The following is a 17,773-nucleotide window of genomic DNA, read 5'->3' on the forward strand; positions in this document are numbered from 1 at the left end:
CAGTTCTGAAGGCAAAAGGGGGTCCAACCCGTTACTAGCATGGGGTACCTAATAAAGTGGCCGGTGAGTGTATATGGGTGTGAACAGTTGTTAAAGTACAATTAACTCTCGATTTGTGCACGAATCAACAGCCTAGATTTAAGCACAAATTCATGCACAGAATTTAACAACGTTTCATGATTGGACAAAAAGAAAACATTACGCTATATAAGTTTACTCGTCAGACTTTTTTTTGCATTAAAAAGGAATAGTTTGGCACTTGGGGAAATTTGCTTATTCCCTTTTTTCATAGACTGTAAAAGGAGTAATTTTCTTTCTTGCTAAATATAAAGCTAGACCCCAGAGACGGTTAGCTTAGCTCAATTAGCATTAAGATTGGAAACACGGAAACTGACAGCTTGTGTCTCTCCAGCACGACAACTAAACAGATGTACATACACTGTAGCGATTAAACAAAACCAGATAGAACCTGTTAGTGGACTGTTTACTAAACCCCTCCCATTGGACATGCAGCCTTATCCTCACTTTTTAATATCATGATATCCCCAATATTTAAGGTCCTCTTACAGTGTTAATGTTTTAAAAGAAGTCATCTGAAAACAGTGTTTACTTAACTACCTGCTTATTTACTTTAGCTCAAAAATCTTCCAGCCATAATTGTCATTTCAACAGGCAAAAATTAATGTTCAGCAGTTAGCAATGAGGAGCTTTCTTTGATCTAAAGCGAAGAACCCCTTGCTTCAACAATTACAGATATCAGGCACATGAATAAGAACGGAAAGCTTGACAGACATAGCAACAGTAACTAAGGGGTTGAGAAGTGCAGTCTTTATGCTAAGCTAAGTGTCTCCTGGCTGTGGCTTCATAATTCACGTATGTACAAGAGTTTAATCATCTTCTCAAACGTTTTTTTTTTTAAATAAGCATATTTTCCAACATGTCAAACTATTCCTTTAAGAGCAACAACACCAACTTTACAGTGCACTTGTCAAGAGTTAGCTGTTGAACATATTGCATCATGCTCATCATGGATTTGAGCTCCAGCAACATCAAATTAGATGAAGTTGAGAAACAATGATGATGAAGATTTAAAAACACCTTTCCTTCTTTCAGCAAGGCTCGTCCTAGCTGAACACTGATAAATATAGCCTCAAGTCTTTGCTTTCTCTCCCTTTCACCTAATCCCTCATTCATTCCGTACAGGCAGGTTACATCACCATGGCTACCAATGATCTGATCTCCCAGTGTTGGTGGTGGTTGGCAGAATTACTTGGTTGTTCCATTTTGGGAGTGTATGTGCTCATAATACTTAACACACAAGAGAGTCTGATTAAATGCACTTAACACAGGAACAACCTTTTTAAATAGTTGCTGATTCTGCTAAATGCAGTAATTCACAATAACTCTGAATTAGAGTAGAGAAATGACAGCTGTCCTCGTGCACAAACTGGCTTTCAGCAAGATGATAGATTTGTTTACTCAAAAAGCAGGATCTGAATATTTCCTGTGTAAACAGATGCAGTCCTGCCAGTGAAGAATGAACTCATTCAGATTGAAGGGGGGAGTCTGAATGAAGGAGGCTGTGTTCGAGCGCCCGGTCTTACTGGGGTTGAACCATGAATGGCTGAATAGCTCCCAAAAACTAGTTCCCCTCACTGTACTCTGGGGATCCCTTCAGCTCTGGTCCCTAGTGTTGCTCTGAGGATACTTAACATTTTAAAATGGATACCAGGTTACACCACAGGTCACACAGTTTCATTCAGTTGGGGCTATTGTTTAGACACATTTGATGTCAACCATTTTGATTCAAGAAAATCATAATTATGTCCAAAACCCATACGTATAAAGTTATAAAATCCACCAGATGTCAAACTGCAGCTTGAAAACTACTGTCTAATTAACTACCCAAAGCCTTGTTTTACGTTGGTGTTCCCAGAGCTGTTTGACCACCATCAACAATAAGTTGATTTTTTGTCCAGCTTTAGGTAGCTGCTTCATTTTATTCCTACATTAACACAAACACTTTTAGTATGCATACGGACTGCTTTGAGTACTTTTGTCTTTGCTTCAAAACCTGCTTAGACTTTGTTACTGAATTTGCATGAGTGTTTAATAACATCAAACTTAAATAGTTTAAAAAGATTTAAAAAGCACAAGTAAATTGTTTAATGGCATTAATATAGTGGCCATTTATATCCACAGTTTTGTCCCAATTCCATACCGATCATATACAGCATGACCAGTTGTCATACAGCTTTTGCAGATAGTATAAACTTGTCTAAAGTAAAGTATTTTGTCTCTTTTCCAGTATGAACACAACACACATTCAAAAACCTGCTTGGAATTAGTATAGAGTATGTAAGTCAGACACAACTCTGGTTTTATGGACTAGAGTACAATGAGACATCTTTACGGTAATGGCGCATAGCCCAGAGCTCTCAGAAGGCAAAAAGGCAGCCTTGTGGCCCATCATACGGTTTCCCAGCTTAGACATTGACCTGCTCGAGTTTGGCTGCATCAGTGCCAAATGTTCAGCAGAGAACTTAAAAAAAGAAATGTGACAAGTTAATTCAGATACCTGCACCCCCTTACAGTTTTCCCTCCCTCCAGCTCAGCTTGGTTTTAAGATTTTAAATACCCTAAAGGAGCATACAGATGTGCTTTGTATATGTAAACTAGACACACATATGCCTGTATATTTGATCAAAGGTTCAGTGAAACCAATAGCTACTCCGCTCTATTTTCCAAAAAACAGATTGAAGGGGATGTTTGATGCCCCTGAGCCATTAGAGGCAGACAGTGAAGACAATTAGGGCTTGAGAGAGCTTGTCAACATTTATTTGGTCTTGGCAGACAAAACTGAAGCTTGTCAAGTTCCCCTGCTGTCTATTTATTGAAGCATGTAAAAGCAGGTAGGATTAGAGGAAGAAGTGATGACTGACAATGGTATGGCTGAGCAGTAACATTATAAAAATCATTTGAGTTTGTTCTTGTTTATCTAGGACAAGAGAGGAAAGGAGGGGTAGTGTCTGTGCCACACTGAAACCCAGATATCTTTCAATAATGTGGCCCATTTTGTCTTACACAGAGTTTCCATAATATTTGCTCTCAATATTTAATTTGCATTGGCTAAAATAAAAAATAAAAACATGAGCTTCACACTGAAACTACCATTTTTGTTAGGTAATGACACATGGCCTTCAGTAACCATATTCTATATCTTCATTTGACAAATGGTTTTAAGCCTTTTGTCCTTTTCTATGGGAGGTAAATTCCAGCCTCCGTCAACTAAAGCTGTTCAATGCAGCCACTGAGATGACAGTAGCACTTGGGAGTAAGACAATGTAGGAAGTTGGCATAACTTACACAAAACTCATTTGGCCTTCCTTGGAAGCTTTCACAAAATGGTTGAATATGCATAAATACTTGCGCTTTCTTTGCAATGACCGCTGGATTACTAGCTTCCATCAGCTCACATAATCAGGCTGCCCAACAATAAAGCACAAACACTGTTCCTCTTAATGCCTCAACATGGTTTTAACCTTGGATAAATGCAAGATCCACTTCCCTGCACTAATCTGTACATAATAAATCCATCCTGTAAAGAACACGTTTATTCAATCTGCAAAGAAAAAAAAACAAATAATTTTGCCTCCTTACCCCGAGACCCACCTGATCTCACAAGCCTGTCTAGCCTCTCCATGGAAGGGGAAGGCACCCTGGACCTGGGGCTGCCCGGCAGGGAGCACTCGGAGCTAGCATCAAAAGAGTCCTCATGGTTCAGCATCAGCAGCTCTCTGACACACTTGTGGCAGACGCTGTGCTGGCAGGGCAGGATCAACGGATGGGTGAAGAGCTCCTTACAGATCGGGCAGATCAGCTCCCTCTCGATGTTCTTGATTGGAACCTAGTAATGGAGATATGATCACTGAAAACTGCCATTTAGCCACTTTGAGTTGTGCTTTTATATTTAGGAGTTTTGCATGAGACACCATAACAGCTGCTGCCATTCGTCAGCAACAAAAAAGAAACAAAAGACATTACCTATCAGTTTGAAAATAGCTCGCAACATTATACTTGAAGGCAAGGATACAGCTGTCTTTGATTCTGGGAACAATAACCTATTGTGACATTTCAGATGCAGCCAATATAGGCCTATTGACTGCACTTTTAAACAGTGAAAACAACGTTTTTCTGCATCAGTGAGGTGGTCCAACTGGCCTTTAGGTGGGTAGATAGATTTAGAGAAGTATGAAGGGCAAAGCGTTTATTTTACTTTGAAACATAAAGTCACAATAACAGCCAGGCACGGTGTCTTTACCATGTTCATGATACATTACATAAGACAGGATTAAGCCCAACTAGCTAAATATAGACAAACTGTAAAATACACGATTCCAGCAGCTCACGTTTTAAAAAGACGTTTAGAAAACGTTTCAACGAGCTTCAGAGTGAAGACTGTCCTCGCGCGTTATAACGTATAGTTAGTTAATTTATGGTGTTTTGATAAAAACATCCCAATAAACTATCATCTGCCTGCTTTGAACAAACAATTCAGGGGGAAAACCGCCACCACACGTGTTAAAAGACAATGCCCAAAAGTATGGAGGAAGTTTAAAGAGAAGAAAAGACGTGAGAAAAGACAGTGGCTGTCCCCGGCGAATTGTTTCATTTACCAAATTAAACAATGGCTCGAATGAGTAATGAATGAACACACACCGGCGGCAGTTCACAGCTCTGCTTTATGGGACAGTTAACAGCTCTAACGCTAGTTAACTTTCTACTTTCCCCGGTCTCGTTTAAGGCACAGCAGTGAATATATTGGTTAAACAATGACGAGACAAAAAAACATTAAAATTATCGTTTTATCTTCTCCCACTTACCGCGAGTGTGCTGCTACGCCGCATCTCTGACATGGTGAGGGAGAGAGTATAAGCCTGCACGTGAGGGTAAAAAAACTACACCTTGTCCGGCGTTTTAGCTAAAAACCAACTTCTCGCACGGGACGAGACGATGCCGACAGCGACGGCTGAGTACATTTAAGTAGAGTGACGCTGCAGAGAGAGGCAGCGAATAGTGAATCAGCAGCAGCCAATTCACTGCTGCAGTGCACGCAGGCGGGCCCACACAGGCGGGGGGAGGGAGAGGAGGGGGCTGAAAACTAATGTTGCCTTCATGTGCTGCTCGTACGCTTTATTGAACTCATCAATCCTACTTGTCTTGTCCATCCCATGGATGTAAAATAGTAACGGCCCATTCGCGTGTTTTTTTAGAGCATTGGTAGGTGAGAGCTTTGCATAATCTCCCTTTTTTCAATGTGGGGAATTAATTAAAATAAAATAGGTAGCCTACAGTGTGATTTGCGCTATATGCTAATATGCTCATACGGTGTGCTCATAATGACAATGCTATGCAATGATTAATCTTAACCTTTATGTTGTCCTCTGGTCAAATTGACCTGTTTTCCTATTTCAATGTTCTTTTTAATTACCCCAAATAACTGAAGTGATTCCACACAACGCTCTTTGGCAAGTACAAATCTCTACTTTCATTAATTGTGGGGTGTCTTATTAATTTATATTTATTTGAAAAATAATTTAAGCGGTTTTGAAATAGTATTGAGTGAAAGTTGACATTTCAGTGTGTGATAATCCATCAACAAACATTACTTAAATTTTAGTCTAAATAATTCCTCATTTCTGCTTTATATAACTCAAACATTAGGTATAATTTCCTATAAATGAGGTTTATTGACCATAAGTTTAAAAAATAACTGTAAAACTAAAGTTAATAAGTTAGTGTTACGTAGTGTTGAAAATATCAAATAAAGTGACAAACATTGAAAAAAGCGTCAAACGTGTTGAAAAAAGGGACAAAAACATAACAAAAAGTTAAAAACATTGATTAAAAAGCATCATCAAAAGTGTTGATTTTCAATTTTGACGGGAAGACAACACAAGGGTTAACCATATCCACACTGAGTTTAGTGTGTTACTATGCTAATATTTCTTGATTATAACTTTTTAGAGGTTTGTGGGAATGTCTTTGGTTTTGTAGGTAGGTTAAACGCTTTGGCAGAAACCAAAGTATTCAACAATTATAAATTTGACATAAGGTCAAATTTATAATTGTTGAATACTTTGGCGCTTGTGGCGCTAGAGAAAATATTAAGCGATCAACAAGTTGTTACATTTCATTCTGAGGGCAAAATAAATATATATATTCCATCTGTACTAAATTGAATGCCAGCCCATCTAGTAGATGTTTGGATGTGTTACTGGATAAGTGAAAACCTTGACCAGCTGGTGCACAAGATAAAAAGTCAGGGGATCACCAAGGTCAGCAAGCTTCATCTTCTTAGGAACATGAATGTCGACTAAATGTCAAACAAAGAACCAAAAATGTCAACCTACTGGTACCTTCTAATAGTCCGAGGAACACTAAAATGATTGCCATATATACAGAGGAAAGCATGAATGTGTGTACAGTTTTTTGGCAAATCCAACTAGTAAAATGGCAAGATATTTCACTGAATAAATGGAAACTTTGACCTGGTTGTGATACTAGAGAAGAAGTCATGGAATCATCAGTCACTAGAATGCATCCTCTAGGGACAATGAGTATCTGTTGCAAATTTCTCGGCAAACCATTTAACATTTGTTAGTATATTTCATTCTGGACCAAAGTGATTGGCTAACCGATATTGCTACCCATTGTGCCATGCTGCTAGCATAGCTAAGAATTTGAACAATAGATCATACGCACCAAGCATGTCTGTAAAAAAACAAAAATATTCATAAATGTGAAGTGACAAAAAAGTTGCTACATAAAATGACATACTAAAATTGTACTTCAGGGGATGGAATTGGGCGCTCGTTGATTGATTTATAGTCAATTGGTCTTCTGAGAACAGGTGATTGAAGCATCAAAGAGTTTTTATGTATAAGAACTTAAAATCTAAAGTTTAAACAAAATCTCAAATTGCACACACCATCTTGTTTAGCATGTAAATAAAATAGGCTTGCTAGGTTTGCATAGACTCTGGTCTGATCATACTCTTCTTGTATAAGGTGTCTAACTTTATAATAAAAAACAAATGGGGGCCCATTTAAGCTCTAACTTTACAGTCTCTACTAATCTCATGGTCCCTTTCATTGTTTCAGGGGATTTATGATGATTCATTGGAAAGGTCTGGAGTATACTTTATTGTGCATAAGGGCCTCCTAGCAGGTCAACTCAACAGTGTTTTGGTTAAACAAAATGGACCATGTGACAGCTTTTTGGGAGTGAATGTCTTTGGGAAGTAAAGTGTAGCAAAGAATAAAGTGAATGAAATGTTTAAATGAATCTAGGGCCAGAATGTACACACACTTCAGTGTCACTGAAGACCCTGCCATCTTTAGGACTCTGTTGTTGTCATTCACTTTTCCAACAGCCTTCGTTGGCAGCAAACACAGAGACAGGAGCTCCACAGTCATACTCTCACTGGAGGTAACAGAGGTTCCATACATATCTGATTTCTAGCATCTTCTTTCTGCTACAACATTATTTGTTGGGTTTCTGTAAATAACATCACAGAGGACGTTCTAGACCTGTTCTTTTATGCTTTGAGATAACTGTTGGTGATATTTGGCGCTATATAAATAAAATTGAATTGAATTGAATTGAACGTTTTTTTCTGTCCTGGACTCGATCTTTGCTCAGACGCAAACCTTTTTGGACTCAGTCTTGTCTTGGACTCAAAGCTCCTTGGACTCCGTCTTGAATAGTCCTGGTCTGGGACTTGTCTTGAACTCAACAAACGTGGTCTTGAATACAGCCCTGCCAGAGACTATGTAACCCACATTGTCAGCAAAAAGGTCAAATCCAAAGGATACTTTAGGAACATAATGTCTGTACAGTCTCTTGTTGTGATGTTATATCTTATGATACTGTAGCCTGAAAGACTCAAAGAAACAATAATCTCTCACAATAGAGCCACAGTTATGTGTTTATATTTGCTGGAATCTTAATTTTTTGCTCTGATTATTCTGACACCACAGAGATAAGAGCATTGTGCAAGACAGGCCAGATTCAATATTACAATACCACTGAATTCAGCAACTCTGGCTAGCCAGTGAGTCAATGGTGTGTACAGTCTGCCCCTTCTTTCATCCGACATGAAACACACACAAACACACAGCTCACGCATGCATGGATGAATGTCAGATTGTGTGAGCAGGAGAGGATGCATTTCAACACATTCTGTCAGTCTGAATGGGTAAAGACCCCCTCCCTGTGCTCATACACACCTCAGTAATCCAGTGCCCCGTCTCACCACTCAGCTGCTGCCAAGTGTCCCACATAGTGACAGGAGTGTGTGATCTGCCTGCAGCACTAACCAACACACTCACTGACTACGGCCTCCAATTAAACTCTTTATGTTCACGCTTTTTTCCCCTCTAAGAATAGAAAACGCCTTGAGATAGAATAGAACTGAATATCGAAACTGCAAGTCTATTTATAGGTTAGTAAATTCTTTGTTAACAGAAAAGGGTCAGATTTTCTTACAATAGGGAAAACAGAGTTATGAGGCATATCACTATTTAATAATACAATACAAAGTGATATACCAGGGCAGGCTAAAATATAATATAAGTCTTTTCAATTGCATAGTGTTGGCATTAAATGTGACTACACATAGCTGACATATTTAACAGGACTACATTAGAACAGAACAGAAGAGGCTCTTTTACTACTCATTATAATGTTAGAGTGTAGAATAGAATTATGTAAGTGTACAATAATATTCAATAATATTATATCAATTGTTAATAAAATTGAATTAAAGTATAGAGGTATTGTTAGAGAATAGTCAATATTTAGATTTAATTTGATAAGACTAATTAATAGACTTTGCAATCAATAAATCAGATGTGGGTCCATTGGTACTTATTACAATGTTAGAATAGAATGTAGATTAGTAGGGGTTAGGGTTGAAGAGGTGAACATATACATGGTTAATAGAATTCAATTGAACTGAATATGTAGACTATTAATATGATTAGATCAACAAAGACTCACACCTGAAATCGTGTTACAGAAATGGAATAGGAGTCTATGTGGGCTGTTCAATCAATCTGAGAGAACCTTTTCATACCTCGACTCTGATCATGTTACACCATAAGAATAGTGTAGCCTATATGCTAGAATAATAGAATACAGTATAATGTGACATCGAGAAAGTGTTCGAAATAGAATACGCGGTGGTCTGGGTTGGTCAGCATCCCCATTCATCCACTGACAGCTCTCCAGCTGTAGGGAGCATGATGCCAGACAGCCGCGGCTGTCAGGACCATAAATCATCCGAGACGACTCACCTCGCCCCGCTCGATCCGCTCCACGATGCTGGCGAACTCCGTCATGTCCTCGGAGTCCGACATGGCTGCAGAGGATGGTGGATGTTACAGCACACAGACCGGTCAGCAAACAGAAATATTCAAAAGCGCAGAGAGAAAACACAAACTGACACCCAGCAGCTACGGCTTAAACAAACGGGATCAAAAGCGTCCCAGCTTCACAGGGGAGGTAAGCCGACACTGAAGAGAGAAGATCCGCTCCTCAGACCACCTCCTCATCCCCCTCCCTGTCTGTTCAGGCTTGTGTGTTTGTCCGTAGAGTTTACGGCACATACGCCAGCTGAAAGAAGCCAATTTTTATTTTAGTTGGCCTCATCTTGGAGGGAAACCCCGCCCTCGTCTCCTTCTACTGTACCATCTCCCTCCTTCTTTCTCTGCATCATCCTCAGCGGCGATGTCTCCACTCACAGAGCTCTTTGTATGCCCATGCTCTGTTATGTGTCAGCCCGTTTTATCCATCAATCACTAAAGAATCATATTAATCTCTCGAAGATTAAAGGGGCGGGGTAGGGTGGTCTTAAATCTGTTAGTGCTGCATTCAGTCAAGTTGGGCATTGCGCATGGCTGCTTTCTGTACCTACACATGTTGCCTTCCACGGGCTGATTTCTGCTCATTGTGACACAAATAGCCTGATGTGGCTGCAGCTTTTTGGTCTCGTGTGTTTTATGTCGTTGGGAGGATTGATTCTGTCATGACAGACCCCCGTAGAGAATTTTTTTCATGCATGGACAGTTTGAGGCCAGATTAAGTAGATGTTTTTAATTTTTTCTGGCAATGCCACTTGTTCCGCGTCACCAGATGGCCTCATGGCTTCATGCAGACATGTTCTACCCCATCGAGCATGTGGATGAGGACAAACGGGCAGATTGCCATGACGGAACAAACGGGGCATGACCAAATTAATAAATATAATCTCCTAACGGGCTACTGTTTCCCAAATCACTGAGAAAACCATTGTTGACTGCAGTGGAGCAACAAACAGTTTTTTTTTGGAAACGCTGTCATCACTATGGTGAGTACGGAAGAGGATTAGGGCCACTGGTGAAAATGTATGTGAGTTCTGACTTTTTTTCTCAGAATTCTGACTTTATTCTGAGAATTCTGACAATTATTTTTAGAATTCTGACTTTTTTTACTTCTGAGATTAAAGTCAGAATTCTGACTTTATTCTCAGAATTCTGACTTTTTTCTCCGACTTTAATCTCAGAATTCTGAGAAAAATATCTGAGATTAAAGTCAGAATTCTGACTTTAATCTCAGAATAAAGTCAGAACTCACATACATTTTTCACCAGTGTCCCTAATCCTCTTCTGTACGTGAGATAGACATCCCTGGAATGAACATTATTACCTTCAGGCATCACTTAAAAAAAGTGTTATAAATTGTAACTAATGGCTTTGAATGATTTTACTTATGCTTCATAGATCAGTCATTTAGAACAACTTTTGGGGTTGCCAGGTTGTGTCTACATCCTGGCAGCTCTGTGAGGCTCTACTTATGAGGTGCTTTGAGCTAAAAGCTAAACCCAATTCTTGCATACTCTCTTTATGCTATTTTAGTTGTAGGTTAGGGTGTGCTCAAAATGACAATGCTACTATGCTAATGTTTACAATGTTGGCCATCTTCATTTAGCATGTTGCAAGTTAACATTTACTAATCTTACCTTACACGCAGCTGAGGCCACAGGGAATGCAGGCAATTGCTCATAACCAGAATATCGAACAAATCAAAGGTTTGACCTGATGATGGCGCTAGATAAAAATTAAGGGATTATCAAAGTTACAATTCAGCCTGAGAGGAACATGAATGTCTGCACCAAATTTCATTGAAATACATCCAATAGTCACTCCAAAAACCAAATGTTGTTGTTCACATACGCAATGTTAGGAGTCGTCTCTGAAGACCATGAATGTCTGGACCACATTTCATTTTCACGCTTTTCCTTGTCATCGTCTTATGACTGATCTATAAGCATTCATAAATGAACGGTTATCCATTTATAAAGGCTTGCAACTAATAATCACAGTATAAAAGGTGCCTCATCATAAAGTTATACCATATGGCTCGCTGGTTAAGTGCAGCATCTGTGGCTATATCCATATCTTTTATGTTCATTTCAATAGACTCATGGGGCAAATATGAGTGCAGGGCTATTGAGTAATATGTGTGGGGATGACGCTTACTTTACTGCCCCATGAAAAGCCATATCACTGAGTGATATGTGATATCTCTCAGTGCCCTCCACATGACAAAATAATCAATCAAACGTATCGATTTTTGTTTTTCTAAGAATTGATTTAAGTTAAATAATTAGAGAAAGCAAGCGGTTTTATAAGCACATACACAACCACCCAAGGGCTTGTGGTAGATTAAAAATGAGTCATTCAAATTTCATGATGCAAAGCGATACATACATTGTGTACTTGTGTGTGGTAGCAACAGCTCCATTTAAGAAACAAAAAACAATAGAGTATGGAAACATCAAGTCCCCTTGGTTTTTGCTCCACAAATAAATCATCTGTGACAATGTTGGTGTCAGTTTTCTCTGCAATGGATGACCGTTTACCGAACCAGATTTTAACTTAAGCTTGCTTCCACTCAGCCTCCCCTACTTGATGGTAACTAAGGTTACAAGTCTCATAGGGAAGTCTGGGGCCACAAAGGTATAAGATGTCTGTTGAACAGGGGACGATACAACCCCACCCAAACTCCAGCTGCAACTGGCTGTCAGGGGAGCATCTCCAATCAGTCATCTGGGTTGGGCTGTATTCAGTGGAAGATAATACGTTTCAAACCTTTTGTTATTTTTTAAAGTTGCTTTCTAAAACCCGTGATAAAATGTGTGATCAAGTGCCGTTTTGATTTGTAACAACCTCTACACTCAGATTGGATATCTAAGTGCCACTCGGCCACATTTGTCTGGATCAGATGACTTCAGCAGTGCCAACAATGAGGTCTGGGACTGAGTTATGCAGCTCCCAAGTGGGACTCTATATGTTTGCATGCGTGTTCTGTATCCAGTGTGATTCCCCTTCCCCCAACGTTTTTAAGTATGTCTTAGTCACTGACCTAGCAAAGAACAGAAAAAAATCCTTTTTGCAATCGGATGCAAAATATAAGGCAACTGAGCCCCAGTTGTTGTCTTTGAAGTTAAAAATAGAGCAGTTGTGAGTCACCCAACCAGTCTACCGGGAAAGGAAATAAGAACTTGGTCTTTTAAACTCAGCTGTTATAGGGAATCATACAACACCCATCTTTTCTTTTCTCTTTAAGGAAAGACAAACTACTACTACTTAGTCTACTTACTTCCTAAATGGGCACGGGAAACCCCATTAAGCTGCACAAAAGAAATGCTGTTTGACCCGGGACAGGCATAATGAGTGGAATGGATGTAATATCTCATTTTAGTCTACCTTTCATCAGAATGTAAAACCTCTCGCTCTGAATAGTTATAACTCCAGACTACTGAACAACTACAGGGATCGAAAACAGTTATTCTTAAAAAAACAGTATTGGGTCAAACATTGATCTAGATCTTGTTGGTCAACTGAGTAATAGTGATATTTTAAATGTCTTATTTTTCATTATGCCAGTGGGATGCAAGATGCAAACTTTGATAGCAAACCAAGATGCCGTAACGTAGATCTGGATTGAGATTTGGTTTTGATTGTGAGGGTTCTTTAATAATTTTGGTGACCCGATCAGGCCACTATTACTCCTTCATCATCACTTTGGTACATGACGAGGCATCACAAAACCTAATGGTGAGGTTCCTAATAACATTTCTGTGAATTCCCATTGGCCCTAGCTGATAAATCATGTTTTTTTGCTGACTCAATGAAGTTTCCTCCTAGAGCCACCATCAGGACACATTTTCCATTTCTGATAAGATATTTTGATTTATCAAAACACTAATAGTTTTCTTTGGACCAACTGACTACTTGATAAAGTGTCTCTTAGCACCCCTTTCAAGAAAAAATATCAACTTTGCACAACACATCACAAACTAATTGTGACAAACTGACATGACATTTCCGGACCACGTTATGCTCCAGGGGGAATAAAACTCCTTTGACTTTGACTTTTTTTCCAAAAGCAATCCTGAGATCTCACACTGAAACCAGCTGTAAAAGTTAGTACATGTTTTTATTCAACATAAATACAGTATGCACCGCCAAGCTAGAATCAACATTACCGTCTTTAAATTCAAAGCTGATACATCACACATCAACATTTGCATATCCAATTCCTCTGTCTCACGGATGTAGCTGTAAACATTTTTTTTTCATCTTGAGCAACTGCACAATAAAAGTCACATATTTTAAGACATTTACAGATTTATCTACACTCAATGTCTACAAAGCATAGAAAAAATAAATTCCATATTCCATTTCTTGTTATTTATTATTACAGTATGTATATTAGTTGATGATAAAGCAAGGGTTCATGGTTGACCATGTGTGGCATTTTGGCTGCGTCTCAAAAGACTTTCACAATCTTTCCACATCTCACAATGAGCCAATCGCTGCAGCCATCTTAAAAGCGCATAGCCTCGGCCCCCTCTTTACATGCTGTGGGACTGAGAGAATCGACTGCAGCATGATTCAGCAAAAAAAGGACACATAATATAACAACTGCTGAGATGCACTAAGTGGCAAATCCATCCATCCATCCAATCTTTCATCCTTTTTAAAAGTCGAGTTAGCATTTATGGGTTCTGTCTCAATGAATTCTCCCCTCCTTCTAGAAATACATTATTGATCAGAGGTGAAGGGAAAAACTCAGATTCTCGTAAAGCAATTTCTAGTAGTCAGCTGATGTCTGATTAGATAGATGGACTTAACAAAATGGGAGGAGGAATCATTTTTTACAGAGTAGGTGTTCCAATTCCTGAATGTTTAGTAGGATTTAGGATACACCTTCCCTGCACCCCCTCTAGAGAACACTAGTATATTCACTACCGTTCTAGATAATAACAGCCAAGCTAAGCCCAATTTAAGCATGCTGTACATACTGTATAGCAACGTCAGAAAAAGGAAGGGAGTATTCAGAGAGCGGTGACCCGGAACAATGCTACGTGAGGCACATTTCAGAGTATGAGAGTGTGGTTTTTCCATGTGACTTGGCCTATGTACACAAGGACAGAACCTAGCCTAAGAAGGGTAAATTAGTCAAAGTCACTTAAGAAGATGCATGGTAGACATGATTGTTCTGTGTATTTTTGATTCAGGACTAAACAAAGTTTAAAAAAAGATTGATACCAGAATATATTTAATAATGAAAAATGTAAAAGCTAATTTTATTGAGCTTGTATTATAACAGTATTTGTATCTGAGGCTTAATTCAGCAGTGACAATCAAAGACATAGCTTACCAAATATTTTATGGTAAATAACAAAAGTGTGTTTAAAAAAATTTAAAGTAAAGATGACAGGGCATAAATCGCCAAGTGTAACCATAGCAAAGCCTATTGTCTTAGGCAAAACAGTAACAAAACCTTTAAAGAAATTGATTTTGCACCAAAATAAGGCTAAATAACACTGGGGGGTTGGTCGGGGTTCAGAGAGGTGATTTCAGCCTCTGACAGTTCACTTTTAATAATAGATGGGTCAAATTATTTATTTATTCACCTCTCTTCCTATCTCCTTTCTTCTGACTGCCTGCTCTATTTCTAAGTCTGAAAAAGAGGGCAACTTGGCGGGAACGGAGACAAAGCTAAGTACAGCCTCATTTGAGACAGATGGTGGAAATCAAAAATGGTTCTACGCAACGTAGACGCCCGCAAAACATATCAGACAGGCCACTGTAATTCGGACCTACTGCGACCCTGGCGTCTCCTCACTCGCCTACTTTCACAGAGCTGGGCACGTGCTGTAACAGCGGTTTTACAATGAAAAGGTGTGGTGGGAAGGCAAAAGGAACAGGTTGAGCTCAATTCTGAATTTTATGGCCTAATTTTAGCTCAGCTCAGGAGCATGAAGGCTGGAAGGTCGCTTGTGTGAGCTGCAAGTGGCTCAAAGAGACGTGATGTGTTGGCTGTTGTTTCTGCAACTTGACTCTCTGTGGCCCATTCTGCTCATGTGCATTATTTGTTTTTAGCCCTGCGTCCTTTCTGTTCTGAAAATAACATGTCAATTCCCAGTGCTGCTCAAAAGAATTCATTTCCCCAGGTTTGAGGCCACGGTCTCGTCTTTCTCCCATTGATTTCCGCCTGGCCAGTGCCTTCAGGGAGTATGGGAGCTGGTGAAGAAGGGTAGCTCAGATCAGTCCAGGGTTAGAAGTCAGGGGATGTCGGGATGGGATCTGCTGCTAAAATTAACAGCTACTACCTTGTCTTGTTTTTTTAAAGCAAATTCCCTTAAGAGGACCAATCTATTTTTCTTTTAGCCTCGGGAAAGATGTGAACACTAAATTATGTTTTCGGTGAGCAGAAATCATAAGGCCTGTAGCAAAACTATTATTTATTTAATATTGTTTCAACCAGTTTTTGATTGTTCCCTCCAGTCACAAAGCTGGTCCTTGGGGTGGTTGCTGGCTCTATGCTGCCTTTTCCATGAATTTCACCCCCCTAGTTCTATTATTGTTAAAATCTCTTGAACACTGAAAAAAAGCCTGTACGTTGAACCTGATGGGAGAAACAAGGGAGAGTTTACCCGCAAGGACGCTATCACCTTTGGGACTGGAGAGCTTGAAGCGTTGATGAGCTTCAAAAGCAACGTGAGGACGGAGATGTCTGAGGGGCAGAGAGGCAAAAAAATACTGTCTAAACGAAACATCCAATTTTGTCTTTACAATCTTCATATTTCACCCCTACAAGTACCACTGGTTATTATACTGGTTTGTGAACATAAATTAGGAACTTATTTGCTATATTTCCCTCTTATACCAGGACTTTATTCAGCCCACTAATAACTGTCAGCTGCTGAAGCCACCCGCTACTCCATAACCATTTGAAGACACACGTTAGATGTTCCCCATGCCCTCCACAGGGTCTCAGTGAATACAATTAACTTTGAGGATGTTTCTTATGTCCATGTGAAGTCAGGCAGTTCACCCTTGGCTAGGAAGGTTTACAGCATATTGTGTTGTTGACTATGACGAGGAGCAAGAAGCTTCCAAAACTGCATCATGAAAAAGTTAGCAAAATCGAGGCATCTGGAATTTCTTCGAGTCTCCAGTGACCCAAATTTTGACTTTCTGGCACATCACTTTCTCCACAAACTACAACGCACATTGTTATTTACAACGGTCTAATAATCAAAAGGCAGAAAAAAAAAAAAGAAGTGTGGTGTATTTCGCTTAACAGAAAAGTCACTCTTGATGGACTTCAAATAGGCTCCCCAATGTTACGAACATGTAACGGGGCTCTTCAATACCTTCCTGATTTCTGAAATGAGGATGCCTCTCACATGAGTGGCCAAACGTCTTCAAGACACAGAGCAAAATTCCAGTCGCCTTTGACTGACTACTGTTAGATATTCCGGATTACTGAACCTGTTCAGAGACAGAGCTGTGGTACATCCTGCTTTCAATGCTGTCTGCTGCAGCTGCCAGTGCTGTCCCTCCATGTCTGCTGCAGCTGCTGGACGTGCTGAAAGGCTCTCTGGGTGATGTTAAGAGCTGGGTGGACCTTCCTCAGACTGGGCTCTCCGATCAGAGACAAACCACACAGCCCTAAGTAGGCATGGAGAGGGTCTGGTGGAAAAGAAAGGGGGGAGAGTGAAGGAATGGGTTCCATTGTGAGGGGCGAAAGAGTGAAAGAAAGGAAGAGAAAAGAGAGAAAGTAAGTCAGTGATGGTAACTTGTCTGGCAGCAGAAGCACCTGCATGTGACAGGTCCGTAGACTTGATCAGAGCTATGAAGTCAACAGTGTTTGTCATCTCACTCTCCATTACTGAATCAACAAAATCTTATTTCCAATATGAAAACCACCATTATGCAGTAGCATGGTTTTTGTTGCACTACTCCTTTAAAAGGACATAAATAATGCATGTAGGTCGGCTCCACGGCCCTTTCCCTCCCCTGGGACCAGAGTAAAAGCAGCACAGGCCAGTAAATGGACCACTAATTGAATTATAATTAAATGACAGATGATTGGACACAGACATCAGAATCAATCAAAGCACCATTAGCTGGATCAATCGGGATTCATGTGGACTTAAATTAAGGTCGTAAAGGACAATAAGAAAATAAATAAATAAATAATAAATACTTTAATAGTCCTACAGGGAAAATTACAGTGTTTTTCACTCTGTTAGAATACACATTACAAACAGGCCTGAATTACACACATGTACATAACCTATACATGCACTAATGAAAAGATGTCAGAGTGTGTGTGTGTGTGTGTGTGTGTGTGTGTGTGTGTGTGTGTG

At 39.6% G+C, this 17,773-nt stretch overlaps 2 protein-coding genes across 9 annotated transcripts in view; both read right to left on the reverse strand.

The window, feature by feature from the left end:
* Window positions 1-9,752, reverse strand: part of trim36 (tripartite motif containing 36) — a 34,107-nt gene extending 24,355 nt beyond the window's left edge. The window contains exons 1-2 of one of the 8 annotated variants that reach the window (XM_034873113.1): window positions 9,360-9,752; window positions 3,673-3,907 (exon numbers count right to left, since the gene is read on the reverse strand). In XM_034873113.1, coding sequence (XP_034729004.1) covers window positions 3,673-3,907; window positions 9,360-9,422 — 298 coding nt within the window. In that variant the 5' untranslated portion in view covers window positions 9,423-9,752. Of the gene's footprint in view, window positions 1-3,660; window positions 3,908-4,883; window positions 5,103-9,359 lie in introns of those variants that run through there. The other 7 variants (XM_034873112.1, XM_034873116.1, XM_034873115.1 and 4 more) reach the window with 7 other exon arrangements.
* Window positions 9,753-15,496: 5,744 nt separating this feature from the next.
* The window catches only part of pggt1b (protein geranylgeranyltransferase type I, beta subunit), a 15,330-nt gene continuing 13,053 nt past the window's right edge, over window positions 15,497-17,773 (reverse strand). The window contains exon 9 of the mRNA XM_034872145.1: window positions 15,497-17,093. Within this exon, the coding sequence (XP_034728036.1) occupies window positions 16,927-17,093 (167 nt within the window). The 3' untranslated portion in view covers window positions 15,497-16,926. The remainder of the gene's footprint in view (window positions 17,094-17,773) is intronic.

Source organism: Etheostoma cragini, chromosome 5 (genome assembly GCF_013103735.1).
Source record: "Etheostoma cragini isolate CJK2018 chromosome 5, CSU_Ecrag_1.0, whole genome shotgun sequence".
Classification (NCBI taxonomy): domain Eukaryota; kingdom Metazoa; phylum Chordata; class Actinopteri; order Perciformes; family Percidae; genus Etheostoma; species Etheostoma cragini.